This window comes from Ursus arctos, unplaced genomic scaffold, assembly GCF_023065955.2.
Source record: "Ursus arctos isolate Adak ecotype North America unplaced genomic scaffold, UrsArc2.0 scaffold_1, whole genome shotgun sequence".
In the NCBI taxonomy this organism is placed as follows: domain Eukaryota; kingdom Metazoa; phylum Chordata; class Mammalia; order Carnivora; family Ursidae; genus Ursus; species Ursus arctos.
The window spans coordinates 95338815-95359782 of record NW_026622763.1 but is presented as its reverse complement, the minus strand read 5'-3'; the positions used below and the strand labels follow the sequence as shown (position 1 = coordinate 95359782).

General features: G+C 45.2%; 1 protein-coding gene across 1 annotated transcript in view; it reads left to right on the top strand.

The window, feature by feature from the left end:
• WDFY1 (WD repeat and FYVE domain containing 1) overlaps window positions 1–20301 on the top strand; it is a 46707-nt gene extending 26406 nt beyond the window's left edge. Inside the window, exons 5-12 of the mRNA XM_026491824.4 lie at window positions 2128–2278; window positions 3908–4020; window positions 6248–6374; window positions 7706–7811; window positions 13255–13356; window positions 14860–14990; window positions 16047–16155; window positions 16959–20301. Coding sequence (XP_026347609.1) covers window positions 2128–2278; window positions 3908–4020; window positions 6248–6374; window positions 7706–7811; window positions 13255–13356; window positions 14860–14990; window positions 16047–16155; window positions 16959–17018 — 899 coding nt within the window. The 3' untranslated portion in view covers window positions 17019–20301. The remainder of the gene's footprint in view (window positions 1–2127; window positions 2279–3907; window positions 4021–6247; window positions 6375–7705; window positions 7812–13254; window positions 13357–14859; window positions 14991–16046; window positions 16156–16958) is intronic.
• Window positions 20302–20968: the final 667 nt, after the last annotated feature.

The window sequence follows — 20968 nt, the reverse complement described above, 5'->3', positions numbered from 1 at the left end:
TCCTGCTTATCAGTGTTTAAATTTTTGTGTCCTATTCCATTGGGTGCATTAACAGATTTAACTTAACCATTTTTCTATTTTTGAGCATATGTACTGCTTCCATTTTTTGATAACACACACGAACATATATGACAACATGTATATATGTATGTGTGTATATGTATCTGTATTTGTATTTCATTTACATATACATATGTGCGTGCGTGTCCTTGACTCTTACTCTGACTCTAATCCTGTAACCCTGGTTGCTTCTATTTAAGACAAATTCCTAAAAATGGAGTAACTGGGTCAAACATTAAAAAGTTTTTCAATGCTCTAGATTCATTTTGCAAACTTCTCCCCAGCATTAGTGTAAATTTTTACAGTCCCATGAGTGGTGGTTAAGAGTATTTGCTCCTCTAGTCTGTCCAACATTGCTCTTACAAATGTTTTTTGCCAGTTTGATAGTCAAAATAGTTCTCAATTTATAAATTATTTAAGCTTTATTTAATGCCAGTCATTTGTTATCTTTGATGAATGTTCATGATTTTACCCATATACCTACAGAATTGTAGTATTTTCTGATTAATTTATAAGAAAATGTGCCTCAGGGGCGCCTGGGTGGCTCAGTCATTAAGCGTCTGCCTTTGGCTCAGAGCCTGATCCCGGGGTTCTGGGATCAAGTCCCGCATCAGGCTCCCTGCTCTGCTGGGAGCCTGCTTCTTCCTCTGCCACTCCCCCTGCTTGTGTTCCCTCTCTCACTGGCTGTCTCTCTCTCTGCCGAATAAATAAATAAAATCTTTAAAAAAAAGAAAAAGAAAGTGTCCCTCAGTTCTTCCAAAGCAACCTGTACAGCTGAGAGCAAGGTCAGAAGTTTCTCTGTCTAGCTTCTGACTTAATTCATCAGACGGGGCATTTATTAAGCACCTGCTGCATGCCAGGTCCTGTACTAGATGAAGTAGACTAGGCAGGTCACTGTCCTAGTGTGGCTTACAGTCAACCTGGAAATGCAGACATTTCAGGAGTTAGGTAATAGAATAGCTTCCTCATTCTCAGCTATTATTTTGGAGTACGGAACTGTACAGATACTTTGTCTTTATAAATAGTAGAAAGTTACACACAAACAAATTATTCCAGAAACAGAATGCTTACATTATTTTTTTTAATTTCAGAAAATTGAAGTTCTCTTGTTTACAATGCCAGTGTTTTCTTTTTTTTTTTTTTTTTTAAGATTTATTTATTTATTTTAGAGAGAGTGATGTGCAAGTGGGGTGGGAGGAGGCAGAGGGAAAGAAGCAGACTTCTCACTTCCCCAATCCGGGCTCCATCTCATGACCCTGAGATCATGACCCGAGCCAAGACCAAGAGTCAGTTGCTTAACCGACTGAGCCACCCAAGCACCTCTGCAATGCCAGTGTTTTCTAAAAGTTCAAAGTACTAAAGTGATAGACTATTAAAAAACAAAACAAAAAAAACCCATTGCTCCTTTAAGAAAAGACTACCACTTTCCATATGGAACTTATTGATAGTAAGAGCAAAGTAATAATGTTCTCTTGAGTATAGCAAAAAAAAAAAAAAAGAAAGAAAGAAAGAAAGGTCTGGATCAGTTATTGGAATCCCTCTTTTTTTTTTTTTAAGATTTTATTTTATTTTATTTTATTTTATTTTATTTTATTTTATTTTATTTTATTTTATTTTGTTTTATTTTATTCGACAGAGATAGAGACAGCCAGCGAGAGAGGGAACACAAGCAGGGGGAGTGGGAGAGGAAGAAGCAGGCTCCTAGTAGAGGAGCCTGATGTGGGGCTCGATCCCATAACGCCGGGATCACGCCCTGAGCCGAAGGCAGACGCTTAACCGCTGTGCCACCCAGGCGCCCCTGGAATCCCTCTTGAGCATCAGTCTTTGCAGCTTCTGGTCGTCTGCCAGGGAGGGAGACAGGACGGCTGGGCCGTGGGAAGCCTGGGGTGGTGACTTGGGGTAGGGCAGGTCATCTGAAAGCTGCTCACAGAGCACAGGCGTTTCCATCGTTCGACTGTTCAGACTTTGAGTCTCCAGGCCAAGCAGCTGGAGAAGGTGAGCCTGGTTCTGATCCGGAAGGTCCCATTTCTTCGTGAAGGGCGCAGACTTCCCTTTCTGTCCCCGCAGCTCATCAGAACCGGGTGTCTGCGATCATCTTCAGCTTGGCCGCCGAGTGGGTGATCAGCACCGGCCACGACAAGTGTGTGAGCTGGATGTGCACCCGCAGCGGGAACATGCTGGGGAGGCACTTCTTCACTTCCTGGGCTTCGTGCTTACAGTATCCTTCCAAGGGCTGGGCCTCCTCCCGCCCGGCACCTCCTCGGCGCACTCGTTGGCTTTGAGTATGATCATAAATGCCCACTGAGATCCAAAGACTGAGTGATTCCTGTGTATTTCACGTGAAATGCAAGACTGCCTGTATCCGCTTTTCTTTGGTATAAAATCGGTGGATTTTAAAAATCATAATTAAATGAATTACTGTTCTTGTTGGGAGGTACTGTCCATTTTTAATACAAAATCTCGGAAACCTAAACCTCATTAATGCAAACCGCCACCCCCTCATTCCTTTGCATTTCAAGGTGAAAGAAAAGACTCTTTGTTGAATAAAGATAGAAAGGAATCGATCTTTTATTTGGTTATTGGCAGACCCTGACAGAGAGTATAATAAGGATTTGTGACTCTGGAGTTCATAAATGGGCTTACAGGAGTTTTATAGTTTGCGTGAATGTGTATGGAGAGGGTTCATCATCCTTTCCATATTCTCAAAGGTGCCTCAGGATCCCCAGAATGTTAATAAATTGCTGCTTTCACAGTTTTCTGCCGCTGCATGGAATTTGTTTCATGTAGAATTTGCCCTTGCTTAGGACTGCCCGTGGTAGCTGCGTACCTTGGTGACAGCAAGACCAAGGCTGTCAGCAACAGGCAAATACCCTACAGTAGTTTCTTTTTCAGAGTTGGGTGTTTGGCGGAGTAAATTCTTTTTTTTTTTTTTCCATTGAAAGCCTCTATAAACAAATGTTTGCCACAAATGAATGCATGGCATGAGATACTGAAAATAAGCATTAAAGCAGTACCATATGTTTCAGAATCAAATAAGGGAAAAATACTCAGATATATCACTTGCTAAATAAGTGTTTCTGTTACGTGTTGGGCTTTTCACGTGGATTGATGGAAAATGGCACAGAATCAGAGTCGCGGCCCAGCCTGTGATGCTTCTTTTGACCTGTGTTTTGGAATTAAAGCAGTGGTTATCCTGATGTATTTAAACTGTGGGTTGGCCACAAATGTCTGTGGCCATTAAGTGACTAAGAAAGTAATGAGTTGTTATCAACAGTTAGTATATTTTTAAAATGTACATTTACCCCTACCCCAGATAATGGCTTTTTGGATGATTTAACTCCCCACGGCAACTTAAAATAAACCACGTTTTTCACTTAAAGCTGCAGCATCCAGGTCAAACAAAGATGGGTGTTCATGTCTGTATTTGCTATCAGTTTTACGTTATTTCCAGAGATAGTTCGTAAATAGCCATTTTGTCCCAGTTTTTGCTGTTTTCATTATCAAGTATTTTTCTTTTCTGTGCTTTTTCATAACTTGATTATAACGACTTTTTTACATGTCTGACTTCTCTGTCAGCTCTTACCCGTTTTTACTGCTAATCCCTAGGGCATTGATTAGAATACTCCTACGTACTCCATGAATTCTTGTTGAATGAATGTTCATTTTCCCAAGAAAATTTCCAGCTTGAATGCTTGTTTTCTTAAATATTTACCTGTTGCCCAAATTTCAGTTGGGTGCTTCCTGTCTCATAGTTTTAGGTTTGTGCTTATGTCTTTAAAATGCACATTTCTCTGTTTTATAACTTTAAGCTGGATTGTGTTATGTATCCTTGACTGCTTCTCCACAGATATGATTTTGACACTCAGTATGCTTTTGTTGGTGATTACTCTGGACAGATCACCCTGCTGAAGCTGGGACAGAACTCCTGTTCAGTCATTACCACCCTCAAAGGCCATGAAGGTAGGCTGTGTGATCACCCACAGGTTTCTCACCGAATTTGGGCATCTAGACTCAGTTCTCAGCTCTGCGGCTTCATGAATGATCAGCTCCCCTGACCTGTCAGTTTCAGGTTGATTGGCCAGACGTGGGACTGAGATCTAAAGACTGATAGCGAGCTGAAGATAGGGTGTTGGGCTGGGTTTCATGTCGTCAAAATCCCTTCCAGATTGTTCATGTGGATACTACTTTCTATTTTGTTTGCCTGTTTAAATTAAATTATTTTCAGAAGATCTTTGAAAATTTCTTGTAAATGGTGAGAACTTTAGAAGAATTTTTTCTTTTTTTTAAATTTGTCAGTTTCTAGAATACTGAACAAGACCTGGTAGAGCATTACAATTAGGAGAAATGTCTGGGCTGGTTCTGCCTCTGCTCGGTTGGGGATGGAGGGGGAAGAATGGGTGGAATTGGATTATTTTTACAGTGCAGTGAGCTGGCTAAGTTCCATGGAAGGGTTTTATTTTATTTTTATTTTTTAAAGATTTTATTTATTTATTTGACAGAGAGACAGCCAGCGAGAGAGGGAGCACAAGCAGGGGGAGTGGGAGAGGAAGAAGCAGGCTCCCAGCGGAGCAGTGAGCCCGATGTGGGTCTCAATCCCAGGACCCTGGGATCAGGCCCTGGGCCGAAGGCAGGCGCTTGACAACTGAGCCACCCAGGCTCCCCCATGGAAGGGTCTTTTAAAACTCAGTTGGCTGTGTTGGGTAACAGATTGAAGCTTTGACACCGTTTGGCTTAGATTGAAGAATTGGGGATCTGTTCAAAGAATTAATGATGCACTTGTTTATGAAAACAGTGTTTTAAGTATAACAAGTGAAATGTACTCTGCGCTTCCCAGCTGATCTATTTGGGTGAAATCAAGGGTGTCAGATCACGGACCTCGTAGAGCAAAGGGGAGAGAGGAGAAGAACAGTAAGTCAGAATGTATCTGGGCAGGAAAGCACAGCCCCCAAGGAAACCACTTGTGTTTATGACTAATGGTCTCATGATCCCCAGGCTCCCAAGTATTCGCTGTGTTGCTAAGGACAGACCGGGTTCTGGTAACTGCTTCATAGTGTTTATAGCTAAGGCCCGTGTTTATCTGCTGTCAGGCCTCTCGCTGAAGCGTACGGGGCACAGGATTAAATTTATGCAGAGTTGTTCCCTGAGGCCAGTTTTGCAGAACACTTCTTTTTTCACTTATGTGAAGTTTCTGTGAGAAACTAGTTTCTGTTGTTTGCTTTTGAATATGATTTCATCAGTTTTCTCTATAACCACCAAAAAATATTACTGACTTGTGTGACTGGTTCTGTTTTATTAAGTTTATTAATAATTTTTTCTAGGCTAGCAGTAGTCAATAGAACAATGAAGAGATAAATCTGTCAAGAGAGAAATCTGTAGAAAATCTCAAGGCTATTGAATATGTTAAGTTCAGCCAATAGACAATGTGAAATGTGAGGTTTGGATTATTTACCTAAATTCTCCGGCATAATCGTGTGGTACACCTACAGACCATTTTTTTTTTTCTGAGACCCTTAATTTACTTTTCTTAAACATGCATCTCAAGGTAAAACACCTGCAAGGTCCCAGAGACCTGGAATAATCTAGATTTTTAGTTTACCTAAATTGGCCACGGTAATCTTCACTGCCTTTTCTCTTTCTTTTTTTTTTCTTTTCTTTTTTTTAAAGATTTTATTTATTTATTTGACAGAGAGACAGCCAGCGAGAGAGGGAACACAGCAGGGGGAGTGGGAGAGGAAGAAGCAGGCTCCCAGCGGGGGAACCCGATGTGGGGCTCGATCCCAGAACGCCGGGATCACGCCCTGAGCCGAAGGCAGACGCTTAACGACTGCGCCACCCAGGCGCCCCTGTCTTTTCTCTTTAAATAGTGTTAGCTTTTTTTTCCTTCAAAAGCTTTTTCTGAACTAACCCCATCATATATAGCTATTGTGTCATTTTTTTGATACAGAATGAAGAAAATTTTCTTTAAACATCTTTGTATCCAAAGTAGTTTGATGTGCAGCCGACGATGATTGTCTTACAAGTCTGGGGCATAGACGCACTCTGTCTTCTCCGTGACTCGTGATAAAGTGTTGAATGACCTTTTGCCCAACAAAGATACGTTTTTACTTCGGGGCTCAGCTGGTCCTCGTTCAGTCCAGCTGTCCAGGCGTAGGGCTGTACCTAACCCCGCCCTCTCTCTGCCCTGTAGGGAGCATCGCCTGCCTCTGGTGGGATCCTATTCAGCGGTTACTCTTCTCAGGAGCCTCTGACAACAGCATCATCATGTGGGACATCGGTGGACGGAAAGGCCGCACGCTCTTGCTGCAGGGCCATCAGTGCGTGACCGTTTGTGAGGGTGGGGACAGGATCGGAGTCGGGGCGGGGCAGCATTCATAGTCTGCTACTGCTTTCTCAAACCCCATCAACTGCTTTCTCAAACCCCATTGGCTGGGGCTCAGTCCCTATTAACTACTCTTCTGTGAGTCCCGAGTATCGATGCCGTAGAGCAAAAATAGAGCCCAAGGTCTTCTTCCTTCTTAGTCCAAAGAGCACTTGCCACCCGCCTCTCCCAAGGAGTCACCCTGTTGAAATACCTGCTTAGGGCACGGGGGGGTTAAAGAGGGCAGATGAGGACTTTGACCGGGGAAGAGTATGTGGAATGCCATGCAGAGCCCGTCTGGAACTGGATGCCTGACTTGTTCTTTTATTCTGCAATGTAGTGTGTGGGTGTGGTTTGATGCTGTCACCTAAGCTAGGACCCTGTAATACCCAGGCTCTTGCCTTCTGGTTTTGAGAGGGAAAGGACATTGGCCTTGCCTTTCCTCCCCGTTGGTTAGGCTGTCGCTGTTTACCGTAAGCACAATCAGGTTGAAAAGTAGCCAAGGAAAGATTCCTTTTTTTTTTTTTCTTTTTAAGATTTTATTTATTTATTTGACAGAGAGAGAGCACAGGCATGGGGAGCAGCAGGCAGAGGGGGAAGCAGGCTCCCCACTGGGCAGGGAGCCCGATGCGGGACTTGATCCCAGGACCCTGAAATCATGACCTGAGCCAAAGGCAGACGCTTAGTGACTGAGCCACCCAGGCGCCCAAGGAAAGATTCTTCACACAAGTCTGCAGGGCAGAAGATTGTTTCCTAGGGCATCCGGAGAAGGAGTCTGACAAGCACACAGGAAGGGGGCAGATTTCGCCCCATCGTTGTGTGTGCGTGTGTGTGTGCGCACGTGTGCACACGAGTGAGCGCGATGGGCACGTGTGGGTGTATCAGTCGTCTCTGTAGCGTCACATCACCTGTTCTTAGGCATTGTGTTGTGGTGAGGGAGTCACCCCTCCTTTGCTCTTTGTTACGAACAGGTAGGTGAGTCTTGCGTGCCTGGAAAGGAGTGGACCACAGCGATTGGTCCTGAAAACCATAGCCATCGTCCTATCTGTGGCCTGCAATTCTGCATGACTGACTTGAAAGTAGTGTTTATTTCATAGAAACTCTTAGGCTGTGTAATAAGTCACAGAGCGCTGATTCACGTTTAAACTAGAAGCCACAATACCATGCCAAATCGTCAGTGATAAAATGCCAGCCACTGGTTCCAGCCAGGGGAGAGAGTGGAGCCTCCATGGAGACAGTGTCTGTTTCTCCACATTGAGACAAGTGACCGATGTGTGTTGTTTGCAGCGACAGAGTGCAGTCCCTGTGTTACCTTCAGCTCACCAGGCAGCTGGTCTCCTGTTCCTCGGATGGTGGGATTGCAGTGTGGAACATGGACGTCAGCAGAGAGGAGGTAAGAGGGTGAGCAGGGCAAGGCTGAGCACCTGGCTTCTCGGCTTCCCACCCTGCTGGCTCTCGATGCCGACCAGGTCCCAGCCCCAGCCCCTCTCCCTTGTGTTTACCGGTCATTGTCTAACAAGGTCCTGTGGGCCACTTTGCACCGCGTCCTCTCCCCATGTGTGAGTTTCCGCAGCGACAGGCGTTGCCCACGGACTGAGCCTGTGGGCTGTTTTCAGTCTGGAGACGTACACTGAGAACACGCTGGAGACAGTCCCCCGTGTCACCGGGGCACGCGCTGTGCACTGCCCTGGGAAGCTCTGTGGTGGTCCCACGGCATCCCTGTTCCCCGTTGCTCTCGGAGGCCTGCTGTGACTAGTGCCAGGGACCTCACCAGGCTCCTCACGTTTACCTGCGGAAGGATATCTCTGTTCTCTGCTTTTATTTTCCACTGAGCGCGTGTCGACATCGTGTTCTCTTCAGGAGACCTGAGTTCTAATTTGCTGGGGCCGCTAACTAGTTGTGAGACCTTGTTTAGAGGCGTGTCTCTCCGAGTGTCTGTTCCCTCCCTCCATAAAGTGGAATCGTTCAGTGACATAACTTCCAAAACCTCTTCTAGTTCTTGAGACAGATATACTGATTGTCTCAACAACCTCGCCGTCTTCTTTTAAATTGAGAAATAATTGACACAACATTACATGAACTTCAGGTGTAAACGTAGTGATACAGCATTCGTATGTATTGGGATGTGATCCCCACCGTGAGCCCAGTTAGTGTCCAGCACCACCCATCGTTACAAAACTTTTCATTCCTTGTGATGAAGAAGGTAAACTCCATAATCATGTAACCGTGAAGGTGGGAATCTTGCTTTTATTTTGTAACTTTTTTTTCTAAGAATTTATCAAGGCTAGGAATAGTGGATTGAAATCTAAGTAGGTAAGCCCTTAGGAGACCCCCAAATTCTTCACCTTTTGACCCCCTCCACCCATTTCCCCCACCTCCAGCCTTCTCCTCCAGCAACCACCAGTCTGTTCTCTTATCCATGGGCAACTTGGTCTTTTTTTCTATTTTAAATAATGCTGCAGTGAGTGTTCTTGACCTTGTCATTATGTGATTGTTCAATTATTTATTTCAGACAGATCTCTGAAAATAGACCTTCTGGGACAAGGAGATGCACATTCTTAAGGCTTTTTATAGATGTTGTCAGATGACTTCCAGGCAGGATTTCCATTCTCATGTCCGCCAGCACGGCTATTATCTGTTTTTTCCAGCCTGTGATGTAAATAGCAGACAGGTTGACTTTTTGTTGACTCAGAAGAGATTTTAGAGTGTGAGGGACTAAGGACTTACGGTGTAACTTCAGACGTTTCCTGAGCCCCTACAGGGTGGCCGGCGAGTCTGGGAGCAGAGGCGTATGCATCATAAAGGGCTTATGACGCTGCATGGCCCTGCGCACGTGCTGTGTGACGTCACGGGAGTGGTGCCGGGGGCAGAGGCCAGGGTGCTGCGCCCATCAGAGCAGACACCTGGTGTGGGTGCACCATTCCTGCCACACTCCGCACACATTTGTTTCGTGTCGCCTCTGATTACTTGGGAGTCTCATTTTCACTGGATACACCTGCGTCTTCAGCATACCACAGAAGACGTAATCAGGCGACATGACTCATTCCAGGCTTTCTGGCTACCGTGCTCTGTATGCAGAGACTCTTGCCTGTTTTTAGTAGGCTTGTCATCTCATGAAGGAAATAGACTACCCTATAAATAATAAAATAAAGTGCATAACGTGGAGAAGTTGTGACTGCTAGCTTTTCTACCAACCTCGTGAGATGAGTTAAGTAGAGGAAATCTTGATTACCTGTGTGCTGGCAAAATATTTGGTAAGGCCTGAGGTAACTCATTATTAAATACATATAACATTGGCTTAATATTAATTATGGACACTTTCCTTACAAAGATTTATTTTAACTGTTTTACAGTAGCTGCTGGTTACAGCGATCGAGAACAGCTAGTATACTGTTTGGTTTCTCTTGGCCTGTTTGTTTTGTTGTTGTCGAGAGCACAGAAAACTCGGAGGCTGTGTTCCCAGCTCATGTGGGAAGGCGACTCCTGGGCCAGTGCTGCTGGTGCTTCTCCTAAGGGCTTACCTACTTGGATTTCTGTCCACTATTATCCTTGGTAAACTCTCTTAGGGAAAAAAAGTAACAAAATAAAAGCAAGCTTCCCACCTTCAAGGTTACACGATTGTGGAGTTTATCTGTACGTCTAGGGGAAGAAAAGACAGCCCCATCACTCAGGCTGCTTCCCGTGTAGACGGTTCTGTTTTTAATCATTTGTGCGAGACTCTCCCAGATCACTGACATGCTGGTTGGTAACATATCGCACTCTACTAGCTTCTCTCTCTCAGTGGTTGACAGTGTTGGTGGGGAAGCCAATTATGTCAAAAAGATGCATTATTGGGGCACCTGGGTTTCAGCTCAGGTCGTGATCTCGGGGTCCTCGAGCCCCACATTAGGCTTCACGCTCAGTGCAGAGTCTGCTGGAGATTTTCTCTCTCCCTCTGCTCCCCCAACGCACACTCTCTCTAAAATAAATAAATAAATCTTTTTAAAAATGCATTATTTTTAATAGTCTTATTATTTTTTTTTAAACCAGCTTAGTATAGTGCAAAGGGAAATGGCCTATGATCTATAAGGTTCTGGCCCTGGGTTAGGATTTGTGTAATTGTGGGACTTCCTTAGGCAAAGGCATACAGAACTAGTCCCAGATTCTCTAGCCCCACGCTGCTTGCTTGGAATTTCTTTCTGAGTCACCTGGAAGTACAGATTGGGGCAGTTGCCTCCCTGCCAGATCATAATTAGAGGGGCTGCTTTCTGGAAGTAGGCATGAAATGGAAATGAGCAGTAATAATTAGAATGACTCCCCTTTAAAGGAGAACTTTAACCTAGCAGATCGCAGGGTGTGTCACGGCACACAGTGGTGGATGCGGTCTACGTTAGTACAGCGGGGATTATCGCAGGGGTTGGTACTAGCGCGGCGGGGGAATTGTTCTCGTGACGTCACCTCTGTGCAGCTGTGGCAGATGGAGCAGAAGGTAGGAAAGAGTGAAGGAGAATACTTGATAATGTTCTCTTTTGCTTTTCTTAGAAAAGAGAATTTTTTCTCTGTAGGGAGTAAGCATATAACACGATGGTTCGTGACAGCGTAGAAAGTGATGGGTATTTCTTATAATAAACTGTCCCGGAAAGCCTGTTTATTTCTGATGGTTTTTGTTTGTTATCTCAGATGACTTCATGCATCCCTTTCTTCCTTTGAGCCCCTCTCCCCTCCAGCTCAGCCAAGTAATAGTGTTTCCTAAACCCCTGGACAGAATGGTGCTCCGGAGGGTAAGGACTCGGCTCTGTTGGTGGTCATGCTGCAGAACCACGTGTGGAGACGCTCACGTGGTCAGACCCAGGAGACCGCCGTGCAGCTGCTGTGCGCATGCGGCAGACGGGCTCGGGCGCTCGGGCTGTGCTGCCGCATCGCCTGGGGTCGCCCCCGCGCGCTCCGCACGTACAGGGCAGGGTCAGAGCCGCTGTCTCTGCCTGCAGAGTGAGGCTAACGTGGCTCTGGAGCTCCGGGGGTTGGGTGGAAACTCCCGTGAAATAAGGCGCCGCAGATCCTCAGAACATTACCTGGACTTAGAGGACACGTTGTCTACCAGGCACCGTGCGAGCACTTCACCCATATTTGCTCGTTCCCTCCTCACACCCTTACAAGGGGGTTACTCCTCCTTGAGTCTTGCTGCCATGAACACGTCCTGTGCTGTGTCCTGAGTGCATGTGGTGCTGTGGGAGTCCGGCCGGCCCGGGTCTCAGACGTGAGACCACCTGTGTCCCCTCCCCTGTGCTGCTGGCGGCAAGACCCACCGTGGGGGGCGTTGTGCACAAGCGCTGTTCCCAATCGCCCTTCCCTGTGCTGTGGAGCACGGAAACAAAGAGATGATTCTGCATCTAGATGGTAATCTTTCTCATGGAGGTGCACGTCTCTGTCGTTCTTTCCATCCTCCTCCTTTCCAGTATGTCCCCGGTAAAAGAACCTCTGTTCTGTCTCAGCCCAGTTCATGCGATTTGGGAGTACTCCTCCCGCCCCCCACCAAGAAATACCTTTGTCATGACTGTCATGTGTAGAAATATTTCCAGTAACATATCTAAAATAAGAAATAGGAAAGTCAAAAGTTGTGATGCAATAGGAAGCAAAATAAGGAAGTGTGGCACCGGTCCTGGAAGCCCCCAGAAGGCCCGGTCTGAGTGTTGAAAGCCCTCTGTCTTTACTGCCTGTGTTTGAAGGGTCGGTGTGGTGCGGTGTCTGTGACTCTCCCAGCATCGTCTCCTCTTACCACAGATATTTTTCTTGAGCATCCCAATTTCAGGATCAAAAAAGGATTATATTATCATAATCTTTGGTTTAATTGATAGAAATGCATGTTTTCTGTTGTTACTGCATATATATAGTGATAAGTGATTGAGGTTAAATAATAGCTTTGAACCGTTTCATCTTGTAATAGGGTACAATTTGTGGGTTTTTTTTTTTTTTAAGATTTATTTGAGGGAGAGAGAGAGTGCCGGCATGGGTGGGGGGAGGGGCAGAGGGAGAAGCAGGCTCCCTGAGGAGCAGGAAGCCAGATGTGGGACTCGATCCCAGGACCCTGGGATCATGACCTGAGCCGAAGGCAGACGCTTAACCGACTGAGCCACCCACAGGTGCCCCTAATTGGATACAATTTTTAATGGTTTGTTTAGAGAAATATTTTCTATAAATATTTCAATATTTATAAATAAAAATTTTATTTCAATAAAAATTCATTGAGAACCTAGTCTGTGACAGGCTATCCATACACAGAGATGGGCAAGCCTGGTGAATAATAGGTTAGTGGCAGAAAGGAAATGTGCATAAAGGATGATAGACGAGAGCGGCCCGTGCTGGAGCTGGGGCGGTGGGGTGGTGTGTGCACACAGGAGACAGTGCCAAGCTGGGGCGGTGGGGTGGCAAATCTGTGTGACACGAGACCCACCTGGAAGAACTCCCCTGTTGGTCACCCTGTGACCTCACAAGACTTCCCACATGGTAGTTCACCAGATTCTGTAAGAAATGGGCTGTCACTCAACTAGAAATAGATATTAAACAATATCCGGCACAGAAAAGAAAGACATGAAGACAGCCCTGAGGAGTTCACAGTGAAAACTGAATTACTCCTTCCTATCTATAGATTAAAAATCGAACAATCCTGTCAACATTGCTAAAATGAGAGAGATTACTGAAAACACATAAGAGTGAATATGGCAACAGCTGTAATATATTGAGAAGTTTTTTAAAAAATGCTAACAACCAGCAAGGTCTGAAACTGTTGTATTAACCCTGAGAAATCCTAGTAAAAAAGGAGATGCTCCAGTGGTGCCTTTGACTTTCTCCTTCCCCAGGCTCCTCAGTGGTTAGAGAGTGATTCTTGCCAGAAATGCGAGCAGCCCTTTTTCTGGAATATAAAGCAGATGTGGGACACAAAGACGCTGGGGTTGAGACAGGTGAGTAGCCAACGTTGAATTGTCACTGGCTTAATCAAGTATCTTGTTCTTTGTGGTGTTAATCTGTCCTTTTGCTTGGAATCATACTTTTTCCTATAAGTGCTATGAACTCTTGCATTCTTGATATCACTATCTGTGTAACAAACCATGAGTGGGACCTTTCCTGGGGCCAGCGAGATCTTACCTAAGTGCTCCATCGCTTGTCCAGCGCTGGAAAAGCATGGATGCACGGGAAGCACCGAGAGCCTATTTGTAAGTACATGAAAGATCCTTCGGTTAGGAGTATTGCTTGTCCAAGTCAGTGTTCCATGCTAACCATGCACAAAATGAGAATGAAGCGGGTCATATGGTTGTAAACCTTATGCTTTCACTCTGTGAAAAACGTAACAATCTGGCCCTCACTGGACTACTGTGACACTAAGAATTTTGTATTATTCACAGATTGTTCCATTTAAGTGTACCTGGAACATTTTTATTAAGCATGTTTCTGGTACTCTTTTTTTTTTTTTTAAAGAAACATGTCCCAAATAGCCTATAGATTTCAGAGACGCCCTTATCACTAGAATTCATGTAATTCTAAAGTTCTACAAAAAACGTATTTCTACAGCAACCTTGAAGGTAGCCCACTCAGATTGAATATGAATTGGTGCAGGTAAGTAAAAAAGAATGCTGATTTTATTTCTTTGCACCTCTATGAGGGACTGGCCTAAAGTTTGTGTGTGTTAATGAACTTTGTTTAATGTTACTTACAAAGCTACTCTCCACAAGGTCTGCTGTGAGACTGGCAGGCAATGCAGGGGTGATCTTAGCATTCCTCTAACATTCTGATGCTCGGAGATGGAACCCGAGTTCCGTGGTCAGCCTGCTTCCCGCAGTGCATGCCTGCTGGTAACTGGTGCATTGTAACTGATGGGCGAGATAATCCCTACTTCCGCAGGAAACATGAAGAAATTAATTTCCATCTTATGAATTAACTACTAGAAGAGAGAGGAAAAGTATGGGTCACTTATAGTGGTAAATGAATATGACAGAATTAATAACCAGACTATTTTGAATGTTCTTGAAGCTTATTTCTAGGATCACAATTTGAAAGATTAAAAGAAATAGTAAAACATATGATTATGGATATTTATTTCTTCATAAGGTCATATTACATTATTTCAAAACTTTTCTTTGATACAGGAATAGACTTTTTTTTCCTGAAACCTCTAGTCATTTGAGCTCCTAAATGAACTTGAAGTTGGTTTTAATAATGTAATTTGTGGACATCTAGACAGATAATATGAATGAATAAAAAGCAGTATTTGACCAATAAAACAGGGATCGTTGGAAATCCTTGGCAAGTGTAGACACTGTCTGCCTTTTGTGTAAATGGGTACACTGAACGGGGTGATAATAATTCAGGGCGAATCTTCCCCACGCCCATCCCCCTACGCTGACGGGACACCGGGAGCATCAGCAAAAGTTACACTCCTCCTTTCCCTCCTTCCGGTCCTGCTGAAGCATCACTGCCGGAAGTGCGGGCAGGCCGTGTGTGGCAAGTGCAGCAGCAAGCGCTCCAGCTACCCCGTCATGGGCTTCGAGTTCCAGGTCCGGGTGTGCGACTCCTGCTACGACTCCATCAAAGACGAGGAGTGAGTGCTTGTGGGTCTTTGTCTTCCTGGGCGCCTGCAGGGGGAGGAGCCTGAGAAATGAGACGAATGTGTTTCTGCGCACCTGTTCGTCTCTGCCCAGCTGCATAACCTGCTCCTGAGGAGGGCCTTCTGTCCTGGCTGCATGACCTTAGACCTCTCCCGAACACTGAGGAGTGCCGTTGCTAAGACAGTGCGGCCGCTGAGCAGCGGGCCATGCCTGAGCCCCCGCGGGGTCAAGGCCAGCGCACACAGAGGCAGTGCAGAGCCGGTGCATGCAGGGCCCCAAGCTTGGCTCACGTGTGCCTGGGAATTTCCTTTTCTTTGCCTTTCCTTTGAATCATCGTAGAAAGTGCTCGACTGGCAAAGCTTGGCCGAGGCCCAAGTTGAAAGCCAGTGCAGCATGGCTGGTGTCGGTCCATGCGTGCTCCTCGGGAGGCTGGGGCTGCGGGCGCAGGAGCAGAGCGAGAGCTGGTGCCGTGCGAGCCGCTCCTGCAGGGCCCAGAGCTTGGGGAAGCCTCAGCCTCCTCGTGGGGGACTGGCCCTCGGGGCAGGCGCGCCTGCAGTGCCGTTCCTCTGCACTACGAAAGGCCCTCGCTCTATGTCTAGGAACACACCAGCCTTTGCACTAAAAAAATACAAATCAGTTATTTAGTTTTAGAGGGGAGGGGGGTGGGGGAATGGAATAGGCCGGTGATGGGTAGTAAGGAGGGCACGTATTGCATGGAGCACTGGGTGTTACACGCAAACAGTGAATCATGGAACACTACATCAAACACTGAGGATGTACTGTATGGTGACTAACAGTAAAAAAAAATTATCTTTAATTTTTTAAAAAATCAGTTATTTAGAGAGTTTTGTCAAACCTTATATAAAACAGTCTTGCAGTTTATCCTTTCTGTCCTCTAATTCTAAACAGTTTTCCAAACTGTAGCCACATTTTTAGGGGTAAATTTTAACACTATCATTGTGCTGCTTTTATGTTGCAAGAAAACTCTTCCGTCAGCTGTGGCAACAGGTGAGCTTTCAGCGGTCTCTCTTCTCTCTTCTCTCTGTTAGTCGGACTTCTCTGGCGACCTTTCATGAAGGAAAACATAACATTTCCCACATGTCCATGGACGTTGCTCGGGGACTGATGGTGACCTGTGGGACCGACCGCATCGTAAAGGTAACCTGCTCGCGTGTCCCGGCGAGCGTGAGTGTGTGTGTGTGTGTGTGTGTGTGTGTGTGTGTGTAGAGTGTTCTGTGAGTGTACCGCGAACAGACGGCTGTCAGTCCAGTCTCACTTTCTCATCGGCAGGCTTGCCTTCCCTTTTTCTAAGCAGCCATGCAGCCTGGAGCAGCATGAAAACCCTGAGTTTGCGAGTTTCCGGGCGCGGTGGCCGCTCCTTCCAGGGGGTTCCTGCGCCACCTCCGTCTCTCAGAGTAGCTGCTGGGGCCTGGCAGCCCAGGGTCGCCGTCGCCCCCCCCGGGGGTCCTGCCTCCCCAGAGGGTTGGGGCATTAGCCGGCCCCTGTCCCTGGTCATCCTTCCCCGCCTGGTGTTCCTCTCCGCCTGGACAGGTTTCCTCGTTGTAAGAAATTACCAGATGCTTTTTCATTAAGTTCCTCGGGTCACTAACACAGAAACTAAAAGCAAGTGTTTTGTACTGAGTTGTGAAACCATGACACACTTTATTTCATAACTTTTTTTTTTTAAATAGCGGCTTTTCCCAGTAGGCTTTTTATTTAAAATGAAATTAAATTTACAGTAAAACATTACTATGTAATTTTCAGGTGTCAAGATACCACTTAGAAGCTTTTTTCACATTTTAGCGTCCTAAGGGGCTTTGTCTCTAGATCTTGAGAAGGTTTTGAGATGAAAGAATGAGTTCTTCTGTCCCCTTTTCAAGTTTAGCAGCTGTTCGGTGTGAACTCTGCGTCCGGACCCTGTGATGAGCGCCGCCTTCTCTGGCGTGTTCTTTCTCTTGCAGATCTGGGACATGACGCCCGTGGTGGGCTGCAGTCTGGCGACCGGGTTTGCTGCACGCTGATCCGGGAGCCGGGCGAGGCCTGCGCCTTCCCCGCCGCCCCTGCACCAACGCAGCCCTTCCCCGTGGGCCCGCGGTCACGGTCCCGTGAATGGACGGTAGCCACTAAAAAACAAAGCAACACTTTTAAAAAGAAAGAACATGCCAGGTGTGTTCATCTGTCGTGGTTCCCTGAGGAAAGGAGTGACTTCAGTGAGACTTCCTCGCGGACAGTGAGCTCACGCGTGCTGAAGGAGTCATTTGGCAAAGGAGAGTGTTAGAGGAAAAACTATTGAGCAAAAGCGTTAAAGCTTAGAACGTTCTCAAAGCAGTTCCAAGTGCAAACACTCTTCCCCTCAGACTTGCTGGCCCTGCACGGGCTCCTGTGGCTCTGTCGTTAGAGCAGGGAGGAGGGGAGGAGGACTTGCTCTTTCCCGAGGGGTGCAGGAGGACCCCAGGAACCCAGAGCTCTCTCCTTCCTCACTGGCAGGACGTGACTACTCTGTACACGTAGTGATTCTTCTTCAGGGTCTCTGTTCTCGTCAGGTAGCGCCCTCATCCGCACTCGGTGTTTGGAGCACTCAGTCGTTCTCCCCCCGGCCAGCCAGGGTGCCAGGGGCCAGCCTTCACACTGTTCCTAAGCGAGCCGTAAGATTTCTTTATTAGCCTGGACGGCCCACATCCTTCCCTTTCCCCCAGATGTGCTCTGAGGACAAAACGTTTTTATGGTGCTGTTATCATGGGAGTCACACAAGCCACCTGACTTTATCTCACTGCTGTCAGTAAGGACTCGTGGAAAATGGAAAACCAGCCCAGCCAGCAGCATGATGGTGAAGGGAGGTGATCGTCTGCTCCATGGAACAGCCCAGTCCTCCTAAAAAGACGCATTCTGTGTGTAGTTCCAAGATGGGCCCCTGCGATATTGTGGCAGTTTAATAATAATAATACACCTCAGAAAAGAACTCCAAAGCTTTTTAAACTATGTTGACTTTTCGTTGTAAGGAACATTATTACCATCTCATAGAAGGGAATTAGTAACCCAGAGCTGTAATTGTTAACCAGGTCCTGCACAGTAATTCCTAATTCATAAATTGCTTTCATAGCAACTAGTGAATTCTCTTGTATCAAATGGCGTTTTAAAAGTTTTTGGCCACGTAGTACCAGGATGGGGAAGAGATGGGGCATGGGGGGGGGCCCGTCTTTTAATATTCCAATATTTATTTCTTTGATTGTTTTTAACAATAGTACACATACCTATTACTTTAGGGCTATGCAAGTGAGTGGAGAGAGGCCTGCTTTTCTTAAAGACAGATTTTAAGGTAGATAGCAACAGTATTTTTGTTAGTCTTACTAGTGGACATTGATAAAAACCCACTACTGTGTCACTGTGTTGGGATCATATCAAGACATCATGGTGGTTCTATGTGATACCATGAAGGGATTAAGTCTTTTTTTTTTTTTTTAAACAACAACTGAGAGGGACTATAATGTTTAAGACAGGTAATTAAGATGTTTTACTGGCCAAGTAACACAAATAATAAGGAAAGGAGGTCAGGCACCTCATATTCTAGAATGATCTGCATTAAAAATTGACTTGCTTTCAGAAATAAGACTGAAGGGTTTTTGTTGCTCTGTATAATTTTTGTGTTCTATCACCTGGCAAAGGTGTTTCCTTGAAAAAGTTTTCGTAAGCTGTTTGCGAAACGTATGATAATACAGCTTGGAAGGAAACTGGAGGGATGGGATCTCACAGGGCAGTGTTGAATGTTCTCGTTCAGTTAATGGTCCAGCTCATACAAAGGTGCTATCCTGGGGATTTCGTGAAGTCCTGAAAGGAAAATTAGGATATGATCTGTTTCTTGCCATGTGGATGAGTACTGAACTGTGGTTTCTGTTTGCCTTTAACTTCTGTAAGATGTGATTTTATAAAGTCTGTGGTAGACTGAGCACAGTATCACGCTGTAGCTTTCAACCTTCTTTTATTTTAAAAAATCCTGAATGAAAAACCCAGTGTTCTGTAGAGAATAGAAGGTTGTGAAAGCACCTCTGAAGGGGTTAAGCTAATATAAGTCAAAGAGGAAAGGCATTAGGTGGGGAAGAATTGGAGAGGGGTATCTGGAAAAAGAAAGAATGTTTTCATTAACTTTCTCTCCAGCAGAGCCTATTAGCACTTTTCTTTTTAAGAACACACATAGCAGGCTTGTCTTGTCTCTACTACACGCTAGGGAGCAAATGGGGTAATATTTTTTATAGAGGTGGGCAAAAATTATTTTCTCAGTTCTGCTGACTGGACACACAAGGAAGCTCCAGCTAGGCTTCTAGTTATTGCCTTATTTTGATCGCGTTACTCTTAAACGGGGCATTTAAAATAGCTCTTCAAGTAACAGTTCATGGGTTTTCCATTCCTGAACACTCACGCTAATTTCTACAACTAGGGCTTCAGAAGTACAGAATGTTAGAGAAGATCCTTACGTTTTAGATTTAGTATGTCTGCGGTAAGGAAATGTCAAACCTTCATTCGAGACATGTTCTCAAATTGCCCTTTTTTTTTTTTAGTGCAAATGATAGAAAACCCCCATGGCATTTGCTGGAAATAGATTATTCGGTATACTGTAAATCTCTGTTTATGATGTCCTACTTCTGTCCTGCTGCCTGGAGGAAAGGAACAAAAAATCGCGTTCTAGCACGTGTCACCTGATTCTCCCCTTAAGAATTCAGTTTGCCACTACCTACATTTTTAAACTGTTGAAACTGGCCTAAATATGTAATAAATTCCATGGTGACCCAGACCCAAGGAAATGTTTTCCAAAATGAGGTTTCATTCGGTTACTTCTCCTTCCGTTCCTGGATCTGGTGTCTTCTAAAATGTAAGGAACCAGTTACTATTAATGATGAACCATCTGCTCATTGTAAATGTGAGGTTTAACAACTAAGTAATACATGCTCTATGTATTCAAGTGTCTATTGCTTAATTGTTAATTGTGAGCAGATTACTGAATGCCTACTCTTTTCTGCAATTTACTATACAGTAACTCTTTGAGTAAATCGTTTCATTGTGCAACAAATTTATATTAGAATACAATTTAAAGTGTTTTACTCTATAGTCTTTTTGACTGGGGAAGCAAAGGGCAATGTTGATTAGTACATTTTGTCTTGTACTAGCTATGTTTCTATAAGATATGGTGCCCCGTGTATCCCAGAGAGTTAGAAAACTTTGTTCTTTGCTCCTGTTTGTGGGTTCTGTTTTTGTGGGGTTTTTTTTTTTTTTGAGAATATACATACACAATAAAATGTTCCTTGCTTGTTACTCTGTTGCTTAATGTAGCTTTTGTTTCGTTTGATGTGGACATAGGGCAGTGATACGAGCCACCGTGTGTTCAGCACACTCTGCCTGCTCTGTGCTCTGCCTGCATTCTGCTATTCAGTCCTGGCAACGCTTCTGCAGGGTGTTACTGTCCCTGTTCCACAGATGAGAAAGCTGAGAAGATCCTGTCCGTCGGTCCGTCTGTCTGACTTGAAAGCACTTGCCCTCTCCATACCACCTGTCTTCACGTGCCAGCGTGCAATGAGGGTTTCCTGTGAGGGTTAGGGGCTGGGTATTCTGTCTCTTGAAGTTTGCAAAGCCCCGAAGTCCGATTGCTGTGGATGTCCAGACTCCCCAGATTGCACGGGCACACCAGCATCTGTGCCCCAGTTCTCCACATCAGCAGCTCGGTCTTGTGAATAAATACAGGGTGGTTCACAGGAGAACCTGATAGGAAGCGGATTTCTTAGAAACCAGCATGGCAGTTCACTGTTTCTCCTCAAAGCGATATAGCTTTATTTAAGAAATAATATGTAATAGAATAATACATAATAAAAAAGAATAAAAAGAAAACGAAAATAAAAAGATAATACCAAAATGTATTGAAAAGATTTGTTTTAAACCCTCTGTCCCACCACCCGGAGAAAACACTGTTAAACCTGGGCTGTGT